Source organism: Dromiciops gliroides, chromosome 3, assembly GCF_019393635.1.
Source record: "Dromiciops gliroides isolate mDroGli1 chromosome 3, mDroGli1.pri, whole genome shotgun sequence".
Classification (NCBI taxonomy): Eukaryota; Metazoa; Chordata; class Mammalia; order Microbiotheria; family Microbiotheriidae; genus Dromiciops; species Dromiciops gliroides.
The window spans coordinates 454775458-454791523 of NC_057863.1; the positions used below are offsets into that span (position 1 = coordinate 454775458).

A 16066-nucleotide genomic window follows, 5' to 3' on the forward strand; every position below is an offset into this window, starting at 1 on the left:
AAGTCTATCACAGTTGATCAACACACAATGTTGTTGATACTATGTACAGTGTTCTCTTGGTTCTGCTCATCTCACTCAGCGTCAGTTCATGTAAGTCCTTCCAGGTTTCTCTGAAATCCTCCTGCTCATCATTTCTTACAGCACAATAGTATTCCATTACATTCATATACCACAACTTGTTCAGCCATTCCCTAGTTGATGGGCATGCCTTTGATTTCCAATTTTTACCTACCACAAAGAGAGCTGCTATAAATATTTTTGTACATGTGGGTCCTTTTCCTTTTTTATGATCTCTTTGGGGGAAAAGACCTAATAGTGGTATTGTTGGGTTAAAGGGAATGCACAGCTTTGTAGCCCTTTGGGCATAGTTCCAAACTGCTCTCCAGAATGGTTGAATCAGTTCATAGCTCCACCAACAATGCATTAGTGTTCCAATTTTTCCACAAGTGATATTTTTAATGAGATTAGTCTGGTGTTGGTAAGATGAATTGCCTTTGGGGAAAGGGGAGAACTAGAGGTGAAGAGAACAGTTGGGAAGCCCTTTAACTAATCTAGTTTAGGAGTAGTTGAATTAGAATGATTATCAGTGGAGATTAAAAAGAAAAGACATAAAAAGAAACATTTCTAAGGTGCATTTGACAGGGTTAGTAACTAATTAGATATAGGTTAGTAACTAATTGGGTGTAGTTAGTAACTAATGGGATAAAGATATTGAATAAAACAGAAGGAAGAGTACTAGAAAACTCCCAATTAGGACTTGGGGCACTGGCTGCTATTTTTTAATCTAAATGATGCAAATGAGTCTATACTTGAATGTTGATTCTTCTTAGTAACAGGTAAGTACATTATATAAAAGGAAATGGCAAATCATTCCAATATATCTTTGCCAAGAAAACCCCCACTGAGGTCATGAAGAGTCAGACATGACTGAAAAAAACGACTGAACAACATTATGTACTGGGAACAATGAATCACTGGCCTGGGAGGCAAACAGTGCCCTGGCCCAGGAGTCTCCTACAGGGATGGCCCACTGAGATTTCTCCACCAAAGTCCTTGCCCCTATTTGGCAATATTTTGGCAATAGACCTTCCAAATCCCACTTTAGGCTTGATTTTTAATTCTTTTCTCTGACTTTCTGCTTACCTCCTTTGCTGCCTTGAAAATTAAGGTTATTTAATCTGATGATAAACTCTTAATATTGTGTTAATGAGAAGATTATTGTTTTAGTTATTCTAGATTATTCATGTATTATATGATGATGAGGCCTTCTAGAAATACTAAATTTTATTTGGACCATCACTATATTTTATTACTGTAACGACTGGAATGACGCCACCTGCTGGAAACTTACTGTAGAAAAGCTCTGCCATGAGGTGAAGGTCTCTGAGGGCCAGACCATGCCTCTTTTCTTTGGCGTCAGGAAGTGACCTTTGCTTGTGGGAGGAAGGAGGGGGGAGCCTGGCACTCTGACTCACTCTCTTTCCTGTGGACTCTGGTGGAGAGCAGAGCTAGAAATGCGCTCTCCCTTTAATAGATAGATGAATGTAGGCCTTTCTCTCTTTACCAAATTCTTATTCTCCTTAATAAATGCTTAAAAGCCTAACTCTTGATAAAGCTTATAATTTATTGGTGACCACTCATTAGATATTTTAGACAGACTAGCTAGAATTTTAACATAAACATTATGTTTTTAGTAAGATAATAAAAATATATAAATCAGCAAGAAGGCTGGTATAAGATCTTTCTAGCACAGGGTAGCTATCTGTTCTCCTTGATGTAATGTAATGTAGCTCTTCAAAAAAATTATGTTGTAATAGTATAAGAATATTAACACACTATATCTCTTCTTCCTTAAAAGTTGCCACCCCCTCACCCACATTTGCTTTCTTATATGGGATGGCTCTTTGAGAGGGGAAAGGGGGAAGGATGCAGGGGGAAATTTAAGTGAAGTAAAAACAAAAGGTTTTAAAAAATTATTTAGAAAAAGGTTGCCATCCCCCAATCCGAGGTTTTCAGCATCTATTGAAAGTCATATTAACAATGCCCTTTCTCTCTCTATCTCCATCTCTCGTTTGTAGTAAATCATTGGTGAATTTGGTTTTGGACATGATAAGTTTTAGATGATGTGGGGGCATTGAGATAAAGGTATCCAGTAGTCATTTATAGAGAAACCTGGAGATTAGGTTAGAGGCCAAGGGCAAATATAAGACATGATAGTGAATCAATGGAAAATAGTATTGTAAATGATCAAGGTCTAAGTTAGACATTCTAAGAAAAAGAAGAATGAAGGGAAGAGTCTCCATCCTTATTTTTGTTTTTTGTTTAGTTGTTTTTTAGCTGTGTCTGACTTTTCGTGACCCCATTTGGGGCTTTCTTGGCAGAGATACTGAACTGGTTTGCTATTTCCTTCTTCAGCTTATTTTACAGATGAGGAAACTGAGGCAAACAAGGTTAAGTGACTTGCCCAGGGTTACACACATAGTAGGTGTCTGAGGCCAGATTTGAATACAGCAAGATGAATTTTCCTGACTGGAGTCAGGAGGACCTGAGTTCAAATATGACCTCAGATACTTGATACTACTAGTTATGTAACCCTGAGCAAAACACTTAACCCAATTGCTTCAAGCATTATGGGCTATCTGCAGTCATTCTGATGTATATCTTGCCACTGGATCCAGGTGGCTCTGGAGGAGAGAGTGAGGTTGGTGACCTTGCAGAACTCTTCCTCACTTAAATCCAATTCCCTGCACATCATGACATCATCTCTCAATGCCATGATCCTCTTTGAGAATGAAGGAAAAATAATAACAATGGCTGGCCGTTCTTAATAAATGTCATTTATCCTTGATAAAGGCTCAAATGCAAATAAATGTCTAAGGCTTCTATTGGAGACAAAAGTTCCCCTTATATTCTGGAGTAATTTGATAAGTCAGGATTTAATATTACTAATGAATAGAACATGGTCTAATTTAAAAAAAAATTTTTATTCTATTGTATTCCACTTCTATTCTCATTACCATTTTTCCCCCAAAGTGATTGGAATAATGACATAAAACATTTAATCACTTCCCAATAGAAGTCTTAAGGTTGTTCCTTGTCCTTCTCTGGTGTCTCTATCCAGGATATTATTATTTGATCAAAATTCCTATTGTAATTCAGTCAGTTGAGAGATCTGCAACATTGCCTAGAACCTAGACTATTGTCAGTTATAAGGGTAGTGACTAATAAGGGTATAAGGCTAGTGAGATACCTTGGTAGCTACCAACATTTGCCTTTTTATGATGGTAAGACACTTTGTTATCTTTGGATATTTTATTAGTGATCGCAGCTTTGAAGAAACACTGAGTCATAGAATTTAAAAAAAAATAAAAGTATTTTATTATTTTCCAGTTACATATAGAGATAATTTTCAACATTTGTTTATATAAGATTTCCAATTTCAAATTTTTCTCCCTCCCTCCCCTCTGTCCCCCCCCCCACCAGACAGCAGGTAATCTGTTATAGGTTATATATATACAATAACATCAAACAAATTTCTGCATTAGTCATACGAGAAGAATCAGAGGAAAAGGGAAGAACCTCAAAAAAGAAAAACAACAACACCAAAACCAAAAGAAATAGTATGTTCCAATCAGCATCTGTAAGGGGCTAAAATTCTAGCTAGTCTGTCTAAAATATCTAATGAATGGTCGCCAATAAATTATAAGCTTTAGCAAGAGTTTAGACTTTTAAGCATTTATTAAGGAGAATAAGAATTTGGTGAAGAGAGAGAAAGGCCTAGATTCATCTATCTATCTCAGAGAGCTACAGTTCTCCTGCTCCGCTCTCCATGAGAGTCCTGGTGAAAGAGAGCGCCAGCCTCACCCCCTCTTCCTCCCACCAGCAAACGTCCTGATGCCAAAGAAAAACCACGTGTCTTGCCCTCAGGTGTCTTCTCCTCATAGCAGAGCCCTCCTACAGTAAGTCTCCAGCAGGTGGCATCATTCCAATCGTTACACATCCATATTCTGTAGTTCATTTTTTTTTTTTTTCTGGATTTGGAGAGCCTTTTCCATCATGTGTCCTTTGGAACTTTCTTGTATTGTTGTATTGGTGAGAAGAATCTAGTCTATCACAGTTGATCAACACATAATGTTGATGATACTGTGTACAATGTTCTTCTGGTTCTGCTCATTTCACTCATCATCAGTTCATGCAAGTCCTTCCAGGTTTCTCTGAACTCCTCCTGCTCGTCATTTCTTACAGCACAATAGAATTCCATTACATTCATATACCACAACTTGTTCAGCCATTCCCCAATTGATGGGCAACCCTTCAATTTCCAATTCCTTGCCACCACAAAAAAGAGCTGCTATAAATATTTTTGTACGTGTGGGTCCTTTTCCCTTTTTTATGATCTCTTTAGGAAATGAGTCATAGAATTTTGAAGCTGTGATGGACCTTGAAGACTGTCTAAGCCAATTTCCTTATTTTATTGATGAGGAAACTAAAGGGGAAAGTGAAGTGTTATGGTTCCACAGCTTATTCATGGAAAAAGTGGGACTAGAACCAGAACTTGACTTGACAGTCAAGTAGTCTTTCTACTATGCTATGCCAAATCTAAGGCTGAGATGATCTCCTTTGTTCTGACTGAGAAATATCAACAGGAATGTTGTGCAGACATATCTTAGCCATGGCAACTTAGGGTGCAATACTTAAAGACTAGATTCAGGGGCAGCTAGGTGGTGCAGTGGATAGAGCACTGGCCCTGGAGTCAGGAGTACCTGAGTTCAAATCTGGCCTCAGACACATAACACTTACTAACTGTGTGATCCTGGGCAAGTCACTTAACTCCAATTGCCTCACTTAAAAAAAAAAAGACTAGATTCAAATCCATATCACAGCATCAGGCAAAAAATTAAAAAGGAATGCTGTCTTTTCAAAGGCTTCCTCTCTCTTTGTATCAGTGAAAATTTTTCTTTGCTCTTTACTAGGTGATGGTAGTATGTACTCGTCAGGACGCTTCCTTAATACCTTCTCAGAAATCTGAGACAGACGTGTCCATGATGGGCCATTGTAGTGTAATGAATTCGATGCTGGATTTGGAAGCAGGAGACTTAGGTTCAAATTCTGGCTCCCACTACCCAACTCTTTCACTTCTACTATCATACCGCTCTAATGAAACTGGAGAAAAGCTTGAAACTATGCTAATCCGATCCACTCTGTATTTAAATTACATAATCTCACTTGGGCCCTTACTGCAGGAAGGTATTCCTTTTCTACTTCCCTATTAGACTCATTATCCCACTCACCACAGCACCTTTTCCAAACCTTTTCTTTCCTTTTCAAACCTCCCATGGCTTTCCCTACCCTCTCTCTGCCTCATTTCACTGAAAAAAGTTGAGGCTGTTTTTCCAAAAAGCATCCTTTTATCCCTTGCTCCTCATTTGACATTATGCAGGTCATTTCCACTACCATTTCTTCCTTCACCTGTCTCACAAGAAGAGGTGGTCCTTCTCCTTGCCAATATTAACCTTTCTACATGCTCAAGCAGCCCTATTTCAGTCTGTGTTCTTTAGCAGATTGCCCTCTCTATCATCCCTACTCTCTCATTAATCTTCAGGCTTTCCCTCTTTATTGGGTTGCTTTCCTCCTGCCTACAAACAGTTCTGTTTGGCAAAGCCATGACCAACAATTTTGGATATTTTCAATCTACTTTTTTCAACTAAAAAGTTCACATTGGAATCAACAGAAGTGAGACTAACAGTGAATTTGTGGCAACCGACTGGGGATGCAGGCCAGAAATAATTTATATGTGCAAAAGAGGTCAGGTTTGTGGTATCATCAAGTGGCATAGGACTGAGTTGGTCTGGCCTGCTGTGAAATGGTGACTCCTACATCACTGCTTCATCATAGGCTTGCTGGAGACTTAACTGAAGTTGTAGGAGGAGAGTGCAGAACCTGGCTATGGACAGAGAATTTGCAACTGGGAGTATCAGGAACATATTGAGGCTATTACCTTCAGCTGTGGGCTAGAACTCTGTATCCAAAGTGTGTGCAAGTGAAGCCTACCTGGCCCCAGACCCAACCTTCTTGGCCCTTCTACTCATCTGAGATCGCATATTCTTTATAGGGCCTTCAGTTCCTTTTTTACTGTAGAGCATTGTTGGAATCACTCAGTCTGGGATTGGGGGACTTTGAATCTGAGGTTTCCTTATTCAGGGTAGAATCAAGGCCTAGGAGGCCTTTCTTTGTTTCTTCTTTTTTAAAAGAATATTTTCTTTTTCTTTTACATGTAAAAAAAATTAATATTCATTTTTTAAAAATTTGGGGTTTTAAATTCCTCTTCCCCTTCCTTGAGACAGTAATTTGATACAGATTATACATGTGCAGTCATGCAGAACATATTTCCATATTCATGTGAAAAAAGAAGACAGATCAAAAAAAAAGGGCTGGGGGAAATAAAGTGAAAAATAGTATGCTTCAGTCTTTATTCAGACTATCACTTCTTTCTTTGAATTTGGGTAGCATTTATCATCATGAGTCTTTTGGAATTGTCTTGGATCATTATTGCTGAGAAGAGCTAAGTCTATCACAGTTGATCATCACACAATGTTGCTGTTATTGTGTACAATGTTCTTGTTCTGCTTGCTTCACTTTGCATCAGTTTGTACAAGTCTTTCCAGGTTTTTCTGAAATTTTCCTGCTTGTCATTTCTTATAGCACAGTAGTACTGCAATCATATACCACTGCTAACAGCCATTCCCCAACTGGTGGGCATCCCCTCAATTTCCAATTTTTTGCCACCACAAAAATAGCTGCTATAAATATTTTTGTACAAATAGGTCTAAGAGGTCTTTGTTATGGACTGTTGCTACCTTGGGGGCTTTGGAGAAGGATTGCTTTTGACAGGGTCCCAGTAGTTATTTTATATTTCTTGAGTAAAATGTAAGCTCTTGAAGACAGAGACTGTATCATTTTATGTTTGTATCCTTAGCACCTAATGTAATACCTAGAATATTAATGCTCATCTATACGTTTCAATTGGTGAGATCTGCCACTGTCTAGGCTACTATTGTTTTTTTTACATATAAGGTATTTTATTTTTTCCGTTACATGTAAAGATAGTTCTCAACTTTTGTTTATACAAGCTTTACAATTTCAGATTTTTCTCCCTCCCTCCCCTCCCTCCCCCCTCCCCTAGACAGCAGGTAATCTGATATAGGTTATATCTATATATATCCATATCCATATAGATATATATACACATAATAACATTAATCCCATTTCTGCATTAATCCTGTTACAAGAAAAAAAAATCAGAGCAGTGATGCAAAACCTCAAAATAGAAAAAAAAAAACAACAGCACCCAAAACAAAAGAAATAGTATGGTTCAATCAGCATCTATACTCCACAGTTCTTTTTTTTTTTCCTTGGATTTGGAGATCCTCTTCTATCATGAGTTCCCTGGAACTCTTCTGCACCATTGCATTGGTGAGAAGAATATGGTCCATCACAGTTGATCAACACATAATGTTGATGATACTGTGTACAATGTTCTTCTGGTTCTGCTCATCTCACTCATCATCAGCCCACGCAAGACCCTCCAGGTTTCTCTGAACTCCTCCTGCTCATCATTTCTTACAGCACAATAGTATTCCATTGTATTCATATACCACAACTTGTCCAGCCATTCCCCAATTGATGGGCACCCCCTCAACTTCCAATTCCTTGCCACCACGTAAAGAGCAGCTATAAATATTTTTGTACATGTGGGTCCCTTTCCCCCTTCCATGATTTCTTTGGGAAAAAGAACTAAAAGTGGAATTGCTGGGTCAAAGGGTATGCACAGCTTTATCGCCCTTTGGGCATAATTCCAAATTGCTCTCCAGAATGGTTGGATCAGTTCACAGCTCCACCAACAATGCATTAGTGTTCCAATTTTCCCACATAGGCTACTATTGTTACAGATGAGCTCCATTAGGATGTGAAGTTTGTAAATTCAAAGTTAAATAATTTTTGTATGAAGCTAAAAGTATCCTTTCCCTATCTCTTACTTGAATTTATTAATTTTGATAAGTATAATGTAATAGACTATTTTCCCTCAACCCTGTTACTTTATTGCATTTTAACATAAATTTGAGTTATAAAGTTACAAATTATACAAAATTATATAGATTGCCTTTTTAAAATATAGGGTATATGACAATTATTTTGTGAAAAAGTAGATAAGCTCTACATGAAGTTTGACAGTCACTGAATTTAAAGTTTATTCTTCCAATCCTTTTGGGAAAATTTCAATTTGCTAAGGCACTGGAAATTGCATTCAAATTATGTTGCTGACTCCATTTGCAAAATAAACACTGAACTAACGTATTGATAAGGCGGGAGACTAACGAATATCATATACTGATCTCCACCAGTAAAACCATAGAAGCCCTAAAAACCTTCACTCATCTGCTAAGGTAGCAATTTGCTTTACTTGCCAGGTGCTGAAAAGTGACAAGTAGACAAGGAGAAAGAAACAAGAACTCTTTCTTTAAGAGAATGTTGGACAGTGATGTCAACTTGGCACCAAATATCAGTCTATAAAGAGGTCATGACTTGCAGTTGGCGTAGACATTACAACCATGTTCTTCAAAAGTTTTACAAACATCTTCCACTTTCCAGTGTGATCAAAGAGCAGGGCAGAAATGAGCGTTGTGTGTTTTGTTGTAATTCTTAAAGTGATTCAGCATTGGCTGCTTGGGCTTCTGTAGATGAAAGATAACAGGAAGGCTAAAGTTAGCCTCTTACAAAGCAGGACGGGAAGGAATTTTATAAGAATGTAGCTCATCAGTTTAAAAAAGAAGGCACCATGGCTATTGATAACTGGGAAGCAAGCAGCAGCATGCAGTTGAAAATATTTTCTTTATCTGTTCCTCAATTGCCTCATTTAGAAAATTAAGACATTAGATTAGATATCTAGTAGATAGCCTTGCTTTTGTCATTCAGTGGTTTTTCAGTCATGTATTTGTGACCCTATTTAGGGTTTTCTTGGCAAAGATTCTGGAATGGTTTGCAATTAATTAAATGATTTGCTTCTTATGAGGCCTACGATTTAGTCCTGAGAGCTTGGTGAGTTCATTCAGGGTTTCTTCTGGGAACATCTGCATTTGGCTCACTGCCATGCAAGTATCAGACTTCCTCCACACATGCCACTTAGAATAAGGTTATCACACACAAAATATTCAGCCTTGTAGATTGTCAAAAAAACATCTTGTGAAGATGACAGAGTAGCAGGAAGAAATATAGCCCAGTTTCCTAACATAATTCCTCCACAAGACTAAGTCCTGACTTAGGAAATACAAGGGGAAAAAAAATCACAGTGAGTCATTTTTCCAGCCCCAGTTGACATAGACAGGCAAACGTAGAGGTCTGCGGACAGTAGGGACTGGATCTGGCCAGTATTATGCAGCTGCAGAGTATTGTAGCATTCAAGAACTGAAAGATGACCAAAGCTGGGATGAAATGAGGTCCCAGGGCCATTCTGGGAGAGTGAGGCCCTTGTGTGATTCTGTCATTTAAATACAGTTCATGCATAAGTCAGGATTTTACCATGATATCATTGGGCTGCTTCTAAGGACAAACAAAAATTTTGATTCATGCGGATTGTACAGGTCCAAGAGAGGGGAGTCCTTTCTGGGGACGCTATCCTTTTTTCCCACTTTTATAAAAAGAGGACTTCAGTGTTGACAGTCAGTCACATTGAGCACAAAGGTTTCTAGAAGAGGTAGGGTGCAAAAGAGCAGTTTTCTTTGCCCTAGAAGCTTTGAATTTTGGCTGTAATTGTTACTGGGAGTTTTCATTTTCAGGTTCTTTCAGGAGGTGACCAGTAGTTCTTGTTTTTCTCTTTATCTGCTTCTAAGAGTTCTGGAGAGTTTTCCTTTATGATTTCTTGAAATATGATATCTAGGCTCTTTTTTTTGGTTGTAGCTTTTGGGGTAGTCCAATGATTCTTAAATTCTCTCTCCTTAATCTGTTTTTCAGGTGTTTTGGTTTTGCTATGAGACAGCTTACATTTTCTTCTTCTCTTCCTCTTTTTCCGCTTCCTCCTCCCTTTTTGACTTAGTATTAATAATAATTCTTGTTATCCCATGAAGTCATTACCTTCTATTTGGTCATTTCTAATTATCAAAGAATATTTTCTTGCCTGGGTAAGGTTTTGCACTTCTTGTTCCAAGTCATTAATTCTCTTTCCAAATCTTTCTTCCATAGTTCCCAATTCTTTTCACATTTTTTTCCTATAGCATTATCATTTGTTTTTTGTTTTGTTTTATTTTGGTTTTGTTTTTTTTTGGTGGGGCAATGAGGGTTAAGGGACTTGACCAGGGTCACACAGCTAGTAAGTGTCAAGTGTCTGAGACCAGATTTGAATTCAGGTCCTCCTGAATCCTGGGCTGGTGCTTTATCCACTGTGCCACCTAGCTGTCCAAGAGTTAGTCTTTTTTTTTCTTTTTGTGAGGCAATTGGGGTTAAGTGACTTGCCCAGGGTCACACAGCTAGTAAGTGTTAAGTGTCTGAAGCTGGATTTGAACTCAGGTCCTCCTGACTCCAGGGCCAGTGCTCTATCCACTGCACCACCTAGCTGACCCCCAAGACTTAGTCTTAATAAAGAGGAGGCATCTTCTTTTGAGGTAGAAGAATGGGATGATGAAGACAGACATTTAGAAGATAGAAATGTCTACATTATGAGTGCAGTGGGTAGAATGCTGGGTCTGAAGTCAAGAGGATCTGAGTTCAAATTCAGCCCCAAACACTTACTAGCTGTGTGACTATAGGCAAATCACTTAACCTCTGTTTGCTTCATTTTCCTTAACCTGTAAAATGGGTATAATAATAGCACCTCCCTCCCAGGGTTGTTGTGAGAATTAAGTGAGATAATATAATATTTGTAAAGCACTTAGTACAGTGCTTGGCACGTAGTAAGTGCTGCATGAATATTAGCTATATTGTTAACTATTATTATTACATCAGGGAATATAGAAGAAAATAAAATTTCCTTTTAGTATAGCCATTATCATAAAGTTGTGCTTGGCAGAGTTAGCAAGGTCAGTGTAAAAAGATTACTGATCAATGGAGAAGATTTTTTGAGGTTGTAGTAGACCATATTGGTTTAGTTCATTGATCCAAAGACAAGAATTAAAGACTCAAAAACTCATAGTGGGGGTGATCAGAGTTTGGGAATTAACACAAAGCATAGAGTATAAGGTTACTACCTAAGTGGTATGAAGGATTAAGTGAACTGAGTCAATGGGAAAGGGCAATGCAACTAAAATTTATGGTGAACATTCAAGTATGCTGGATGGGGAGGGGGGAAGGCTGGTGTAGGAAGTGCAGGTGGAAAGTAAGGAGGCTGTAATCAGAAAGGGGGAGGAACCAAGTTTGAATTCTTGTAGAGTTAGTAGCTATGTGTATAAATGAATTCCAGAGTTTGATTGTGTTCTTTTAAAGCTGAATATATAATTGGATGTATGGGCCTCTCTGGTCTTTAAAGAGGACCTCTAGGGGCAGCTAGGTGGCACAGTGGATAGAGCACTGGCCCTGGAGTCAGGAGGACCTGAATTCTAGTCCAGCATCAAGACACTTACTAGCTGTGTGACTCTGGGCAAGTCACTTAACCCCAATTACCTCCCAAAACAAAACAAAAAAAGAGGATTTCATGCATGTACATACAAAAAGAATGGTAAATGCTGCCTTACTGCTGCAGTATTTGTCTTTTTTTTTTAAACTTTGTTTTGGATTTTTTGTTTGTTTTTGTTTCATACCTGTTTTCATTGGTGGAAGGGAATTTATGGTGAGGAAACTCCTGCCAATATAAATCTGCTTTTTTTTTTTTTTGGCGACTTAGTGTCTTGGAGAGTTGCTTGGGATGCTGGAAATTTTAGTCTCCAAGGATCTCCAAGTATGTGACAGTGGTGATACTTGAACCCTGGTCTTCCTCATCCCAAGGCTAACTCTGTGCTTTTCTGTAATAGTTAAGCTGCATTTTTTTTTTTTTGAGAAATTAGCTTAGTTTCTTCCTTGAAAATTTTGAAAACCAATTATTGTTTGAAACCTGAGTTATCAGCACCTTACAAAAACATGTGTTTTCTTTCTAATAACAGAAGCTGCTCCAGTTGACAACCGGAAAACCTATACTTTGAATGATTATTTGAAGAGCACTTATAGAATAAAGTCTTACCCTTTAAGGTGGATTTCAGGTAAATACTTCTTATCTCTTTAAAAAAAAAGTTCCTTCTTGCTTCCAAAATTACATGTTTATAAATTAAGTTAGGGAGGTGCCCTGGAGGAATGTTTAAACTATCAATCCTGTTCTTCAGGATTTTGCAACTTTATGATGGATTATTTGTCCTAGATAAGAGAGTAGAGGAGAGAGGGTGAAAGAATGGAAAAATCTGCAAGCTAGTAAAAGCTAGTAAGTTAATAAAAATTAAGCTAATCAGCTAATAAAAATGGCTAAGAAGGCAGGATCAAGCTGAACAGAAGCTTTGAATCAGGACTAGACCTATGACTTCATTGAATTGGGAGTGTGGAGCCGAAAATTCTGTGATGTCTAAAAAATCTAGTGTGTGATTGCCTTAAATTAGAAGCTTTAGCACCAGCCTTTGGGCATTAAACATTTATTAAAGTATATTAGGGGTTAGCAAAGAGAAACACGTGGAGAAAGAAAGAAACCTTGCTCCCTGCACCTGAAGCTGCTTCTTCAGCCACCTCCAAAGGAAAAACCAAGAAAAGCCCTTCTCTCAAGCGGGAGCCCTCTGCAGGCCCGCCCAGGCTCGGTCCCTACACACACAGTTCCAAGCTAATTGATTGCATTGACAGAGAAGACCCACAGGTGTTAGACATAACTTCTGGATGCCAATCCAACCTTTGAAACCCTAGAAAGGTCACCTCATGCTTTCTCCTCAGGGCAGAGCTGCCCAAAGTCTTTCTCAGCAGGTTGGTAGCGCTGATTCTCACAGGTGGTATATTGAGTTGGGTGAACATATTTTTGCATGCTCATCCACTTACAGTCTTAAAGCTACCTAGATTACTTAGAGGTGAAGTGCCTTGCCTAGGGCCACCCAGCAGATAAAATCAGAAGCAGGACTAGAACCCAGATCTTCCTGGAGAAAAATGAAAACAGGGGGCCTTACAAACCCAGCTGGACCTGCACATAAATATATTACCCATTCAGTGTTTTACCACTCAGAACATTTTAATTTCTTTTTTTGTCTGTATTTGTATTTTTTCTTTTAATTTTTCTCAATTACATGTAAAGATATTATTTGAGCTCCAATTTTTTCTCCCACCCTCCCTTCCCTCCACCCTCCCAAAGCCAATAAGCAATTTAATTCCTGTTATACATTACAATCAGAATATTTAAATTTCTTAATTCTATAGAACAAAGGCAATGAATAGACAGCTAGCCTTAGAGACAGCAAGACCTGAGTTCAAATCCCACCCTTGACCCATATTGGCTTTGTGACCCTGGGCAAGGCACTTAATCTCTTAAATACTCTAGGCCAGGGCTTCTTAAACTTTTCCCACCTGTGACCCCCTTTTGCATGAGAAATTTTAACACGACCCCAGGTATATAAATATAAAGATATATATCTATTTATAACAGGTATACATAACCTTTTACTGTTGCCAAATTTTTTGGCATGCCTGCATTCAAGTGGGGTCACGACCCACAGTTTAAGAAGTTAGGCTCTAGGCAACTTTCTCTAAGTTGAAGAAAAGGTACCTGCCTACAGTTAATGAAATCCCTAAATCCACAGAAAAAAAAAATTATAGTTAAGAACTACTGCCTTAATCTTAAGTCTTTGTTTGTAATGTTCATTTACCATGTGCTAAATAACTTATAAGTGACATGAAATATTGACCTGATTTACTTTCTCTTTTAGATACTGAATATCTTCAGAAAAGAGAAAACAACATCATGCTGTTTAATATTGAATTGGGAACCAGTCATATTCTCGTGGATAACACCACCATAGTATGCTTAACCATATAATTATTTCATACATTGGAGAAATATTTTCTATAAAATATTACCATTATTACAAGTTCTGGATTTATTATTTTTTTCTTTGTTGACAGGTTAATTTGGGGTACATATTAATTGACTATTTTGTTTCTCCTGACCGGCAATTTGTGCTTTTTGAGTATAATTATGAAGAGGTAATGAATTTTCTTTTAATATTGGGTGAATTTTAGAATTGGGCATTCATTTGACAATATCTTGGAATCTTTAGATAATGAAGGCAGTGAAATAACATTAAGTCACAATAAAGGAGGGAAAGGCCATTTGAACAGTAAAAAGTTATAATTAAATAATATTTTAAAAGAAATCCCATTTTTCTATTTTTAACTGCTAAAATGTAGAATGAACATTAAAAGATTTAATAGATACTGACAAAATAAGGTAAGTTAATAAAATATGTAATTCATAACATAATTTATACATCATTTTCCATATTATCCCATATTTCTCTACAATTGCACTTTATCACCACCAATATTAATTGCCCTTTTTTCCTTTGCTTCAAAAGTCTCAGGATAGCTCTAAGTACAGTGATTTGCACATAACAGATGTTAAAAAACTGTCTTTTCTAAAAGGTAGGGGGAAGATAGTGTGTTATCTTAAACCACTCCACATTCCTGAAGACATTCAGCTCAAACTGCTGTACATTCCTGCCCTACATTAACCTAATTTATTTTCCTCCTTCAAGTATGATTCCAAACAAACCATCATAGGTAGATAGGTAGATGAGTATTTACTCTTTATTTCCTATTTCATACACAGATGTACATGTACATGTACACATACACACTTTGTTTTGTATATATTTCTTTTTGTATTTGTTGTCTCTTGTTAAAATGTAAGCTCTTTGAAAGCAAGGGTTGTGTATTTCTTTTTTTAAATTTTTAAATTTTTAAATTTAAATTTTTAAATTTTTTATTTATTTTTAAAATTTTTTTTAAGTGAGGCAATTGGGGTTAAGTGACTTGCCCAGGGTCACACAGCTAGTAAGAGTCAAGTGTTTGAGGTCGGAATTGAACTCAGTTCCTCCTGAATCCAGAGCCAGTGCTCTATCCACTGCAGTGGATAGAGCAAGTCACTTAACCCTCATTGCCCTGGGCAAGTCACTTAACCCTCATTGCCCTGCCCCCCCCCAAGTTTTTTTGGTATTAGTATCTAGCACATAGTAGGTGCTTATTAAATGTTGGTTGATCGATTGATTTATTAATTTCCAAAGGACACTGCTCAACATCATCTAGTAACCAGCCCACTTTTTGGAAATACTACAACTTAATAATATTTCCTCTTATTTTGTGTTTGGTATGGATGAAAAATTTGCTAGTTATTTTTATTGCTGGTACTGGCTTCTGCCTATCTGTGTTTCATGGGTTGGAGATGGACAATGAGCTGGGCCTCCAGTGAAGCAGGCTGGATTTTTTTTTTGGGTGGAGGGTGCAGGGGTATTTGAAAACCCTTTTATTCACCCCCAACCTTCTCCTGAAAGCAAAGGACCCCCCCCCCTTTTTTTTTTTGGTGAGGGAGTTGGGGTTAAGTGACTTGCTCAGGGTCACACAGCTAGTAAGTGTTAAGTGTCTGAGGTTGGATTTGAACTCAGGTCCTCCTGAATCCAGGGCCAGTGTTCTATCCACTGTGCCACCTAGCTGCTCCTGGCCCTTCTTTTTTAGTACTAATGTTTTACTTGTGTTGCTATATGGCAGTAAGATGTGGAATACCCCTGTCTCTGAAAAATTAAAGTATCACAGAGTGGGTAAGGGAAAGCCAGTGAACAGTTAAATTGTCCTCTGTTTCCCTTTATTCAGCAGGTGTTTAGAAATGAGAGCCAGAGGATAGCTAGGAGGTTCAGTGGATAAAACATCAGCTCTGGATTTAGGAGGATCAGAGTTCAAATTTAGCCTCAGACACTTAGTAGCTATGTGACCCCAGGCAAGTCACTTAACCTGAATTGCCTCCCAAAAAAGAAAAAGGAAAAAAAAAAGTGAAGGCTAGAAATTTGGGAGAATATTTGATGACCTGGAG

The 16066-nt window shown here is 37.8% G+C and overlaps 1 protein-coding gene across 1 annotated transcript in view; it reads left to right on the forward strand.

The window, feature by feature from the left end:
• DPP4 (dipeptidyl peptidase 4) overlaps positions 1–16066 on the forward strand; it is a 119169-nt gene that overhangs the window by 21134 nt on the left and 81969 nt on the right. Inside the window, 3 exon segments of the mRNA XM_043991255.1 lie at positions 12126–12221; positions 13911–14002; positions 14107–14187. Of these exon segments, the coding sequence (XP_043847190.1) occupies positions 12126–12221; positions 13911–14002; positions 14107–14187 (269 nt within the window).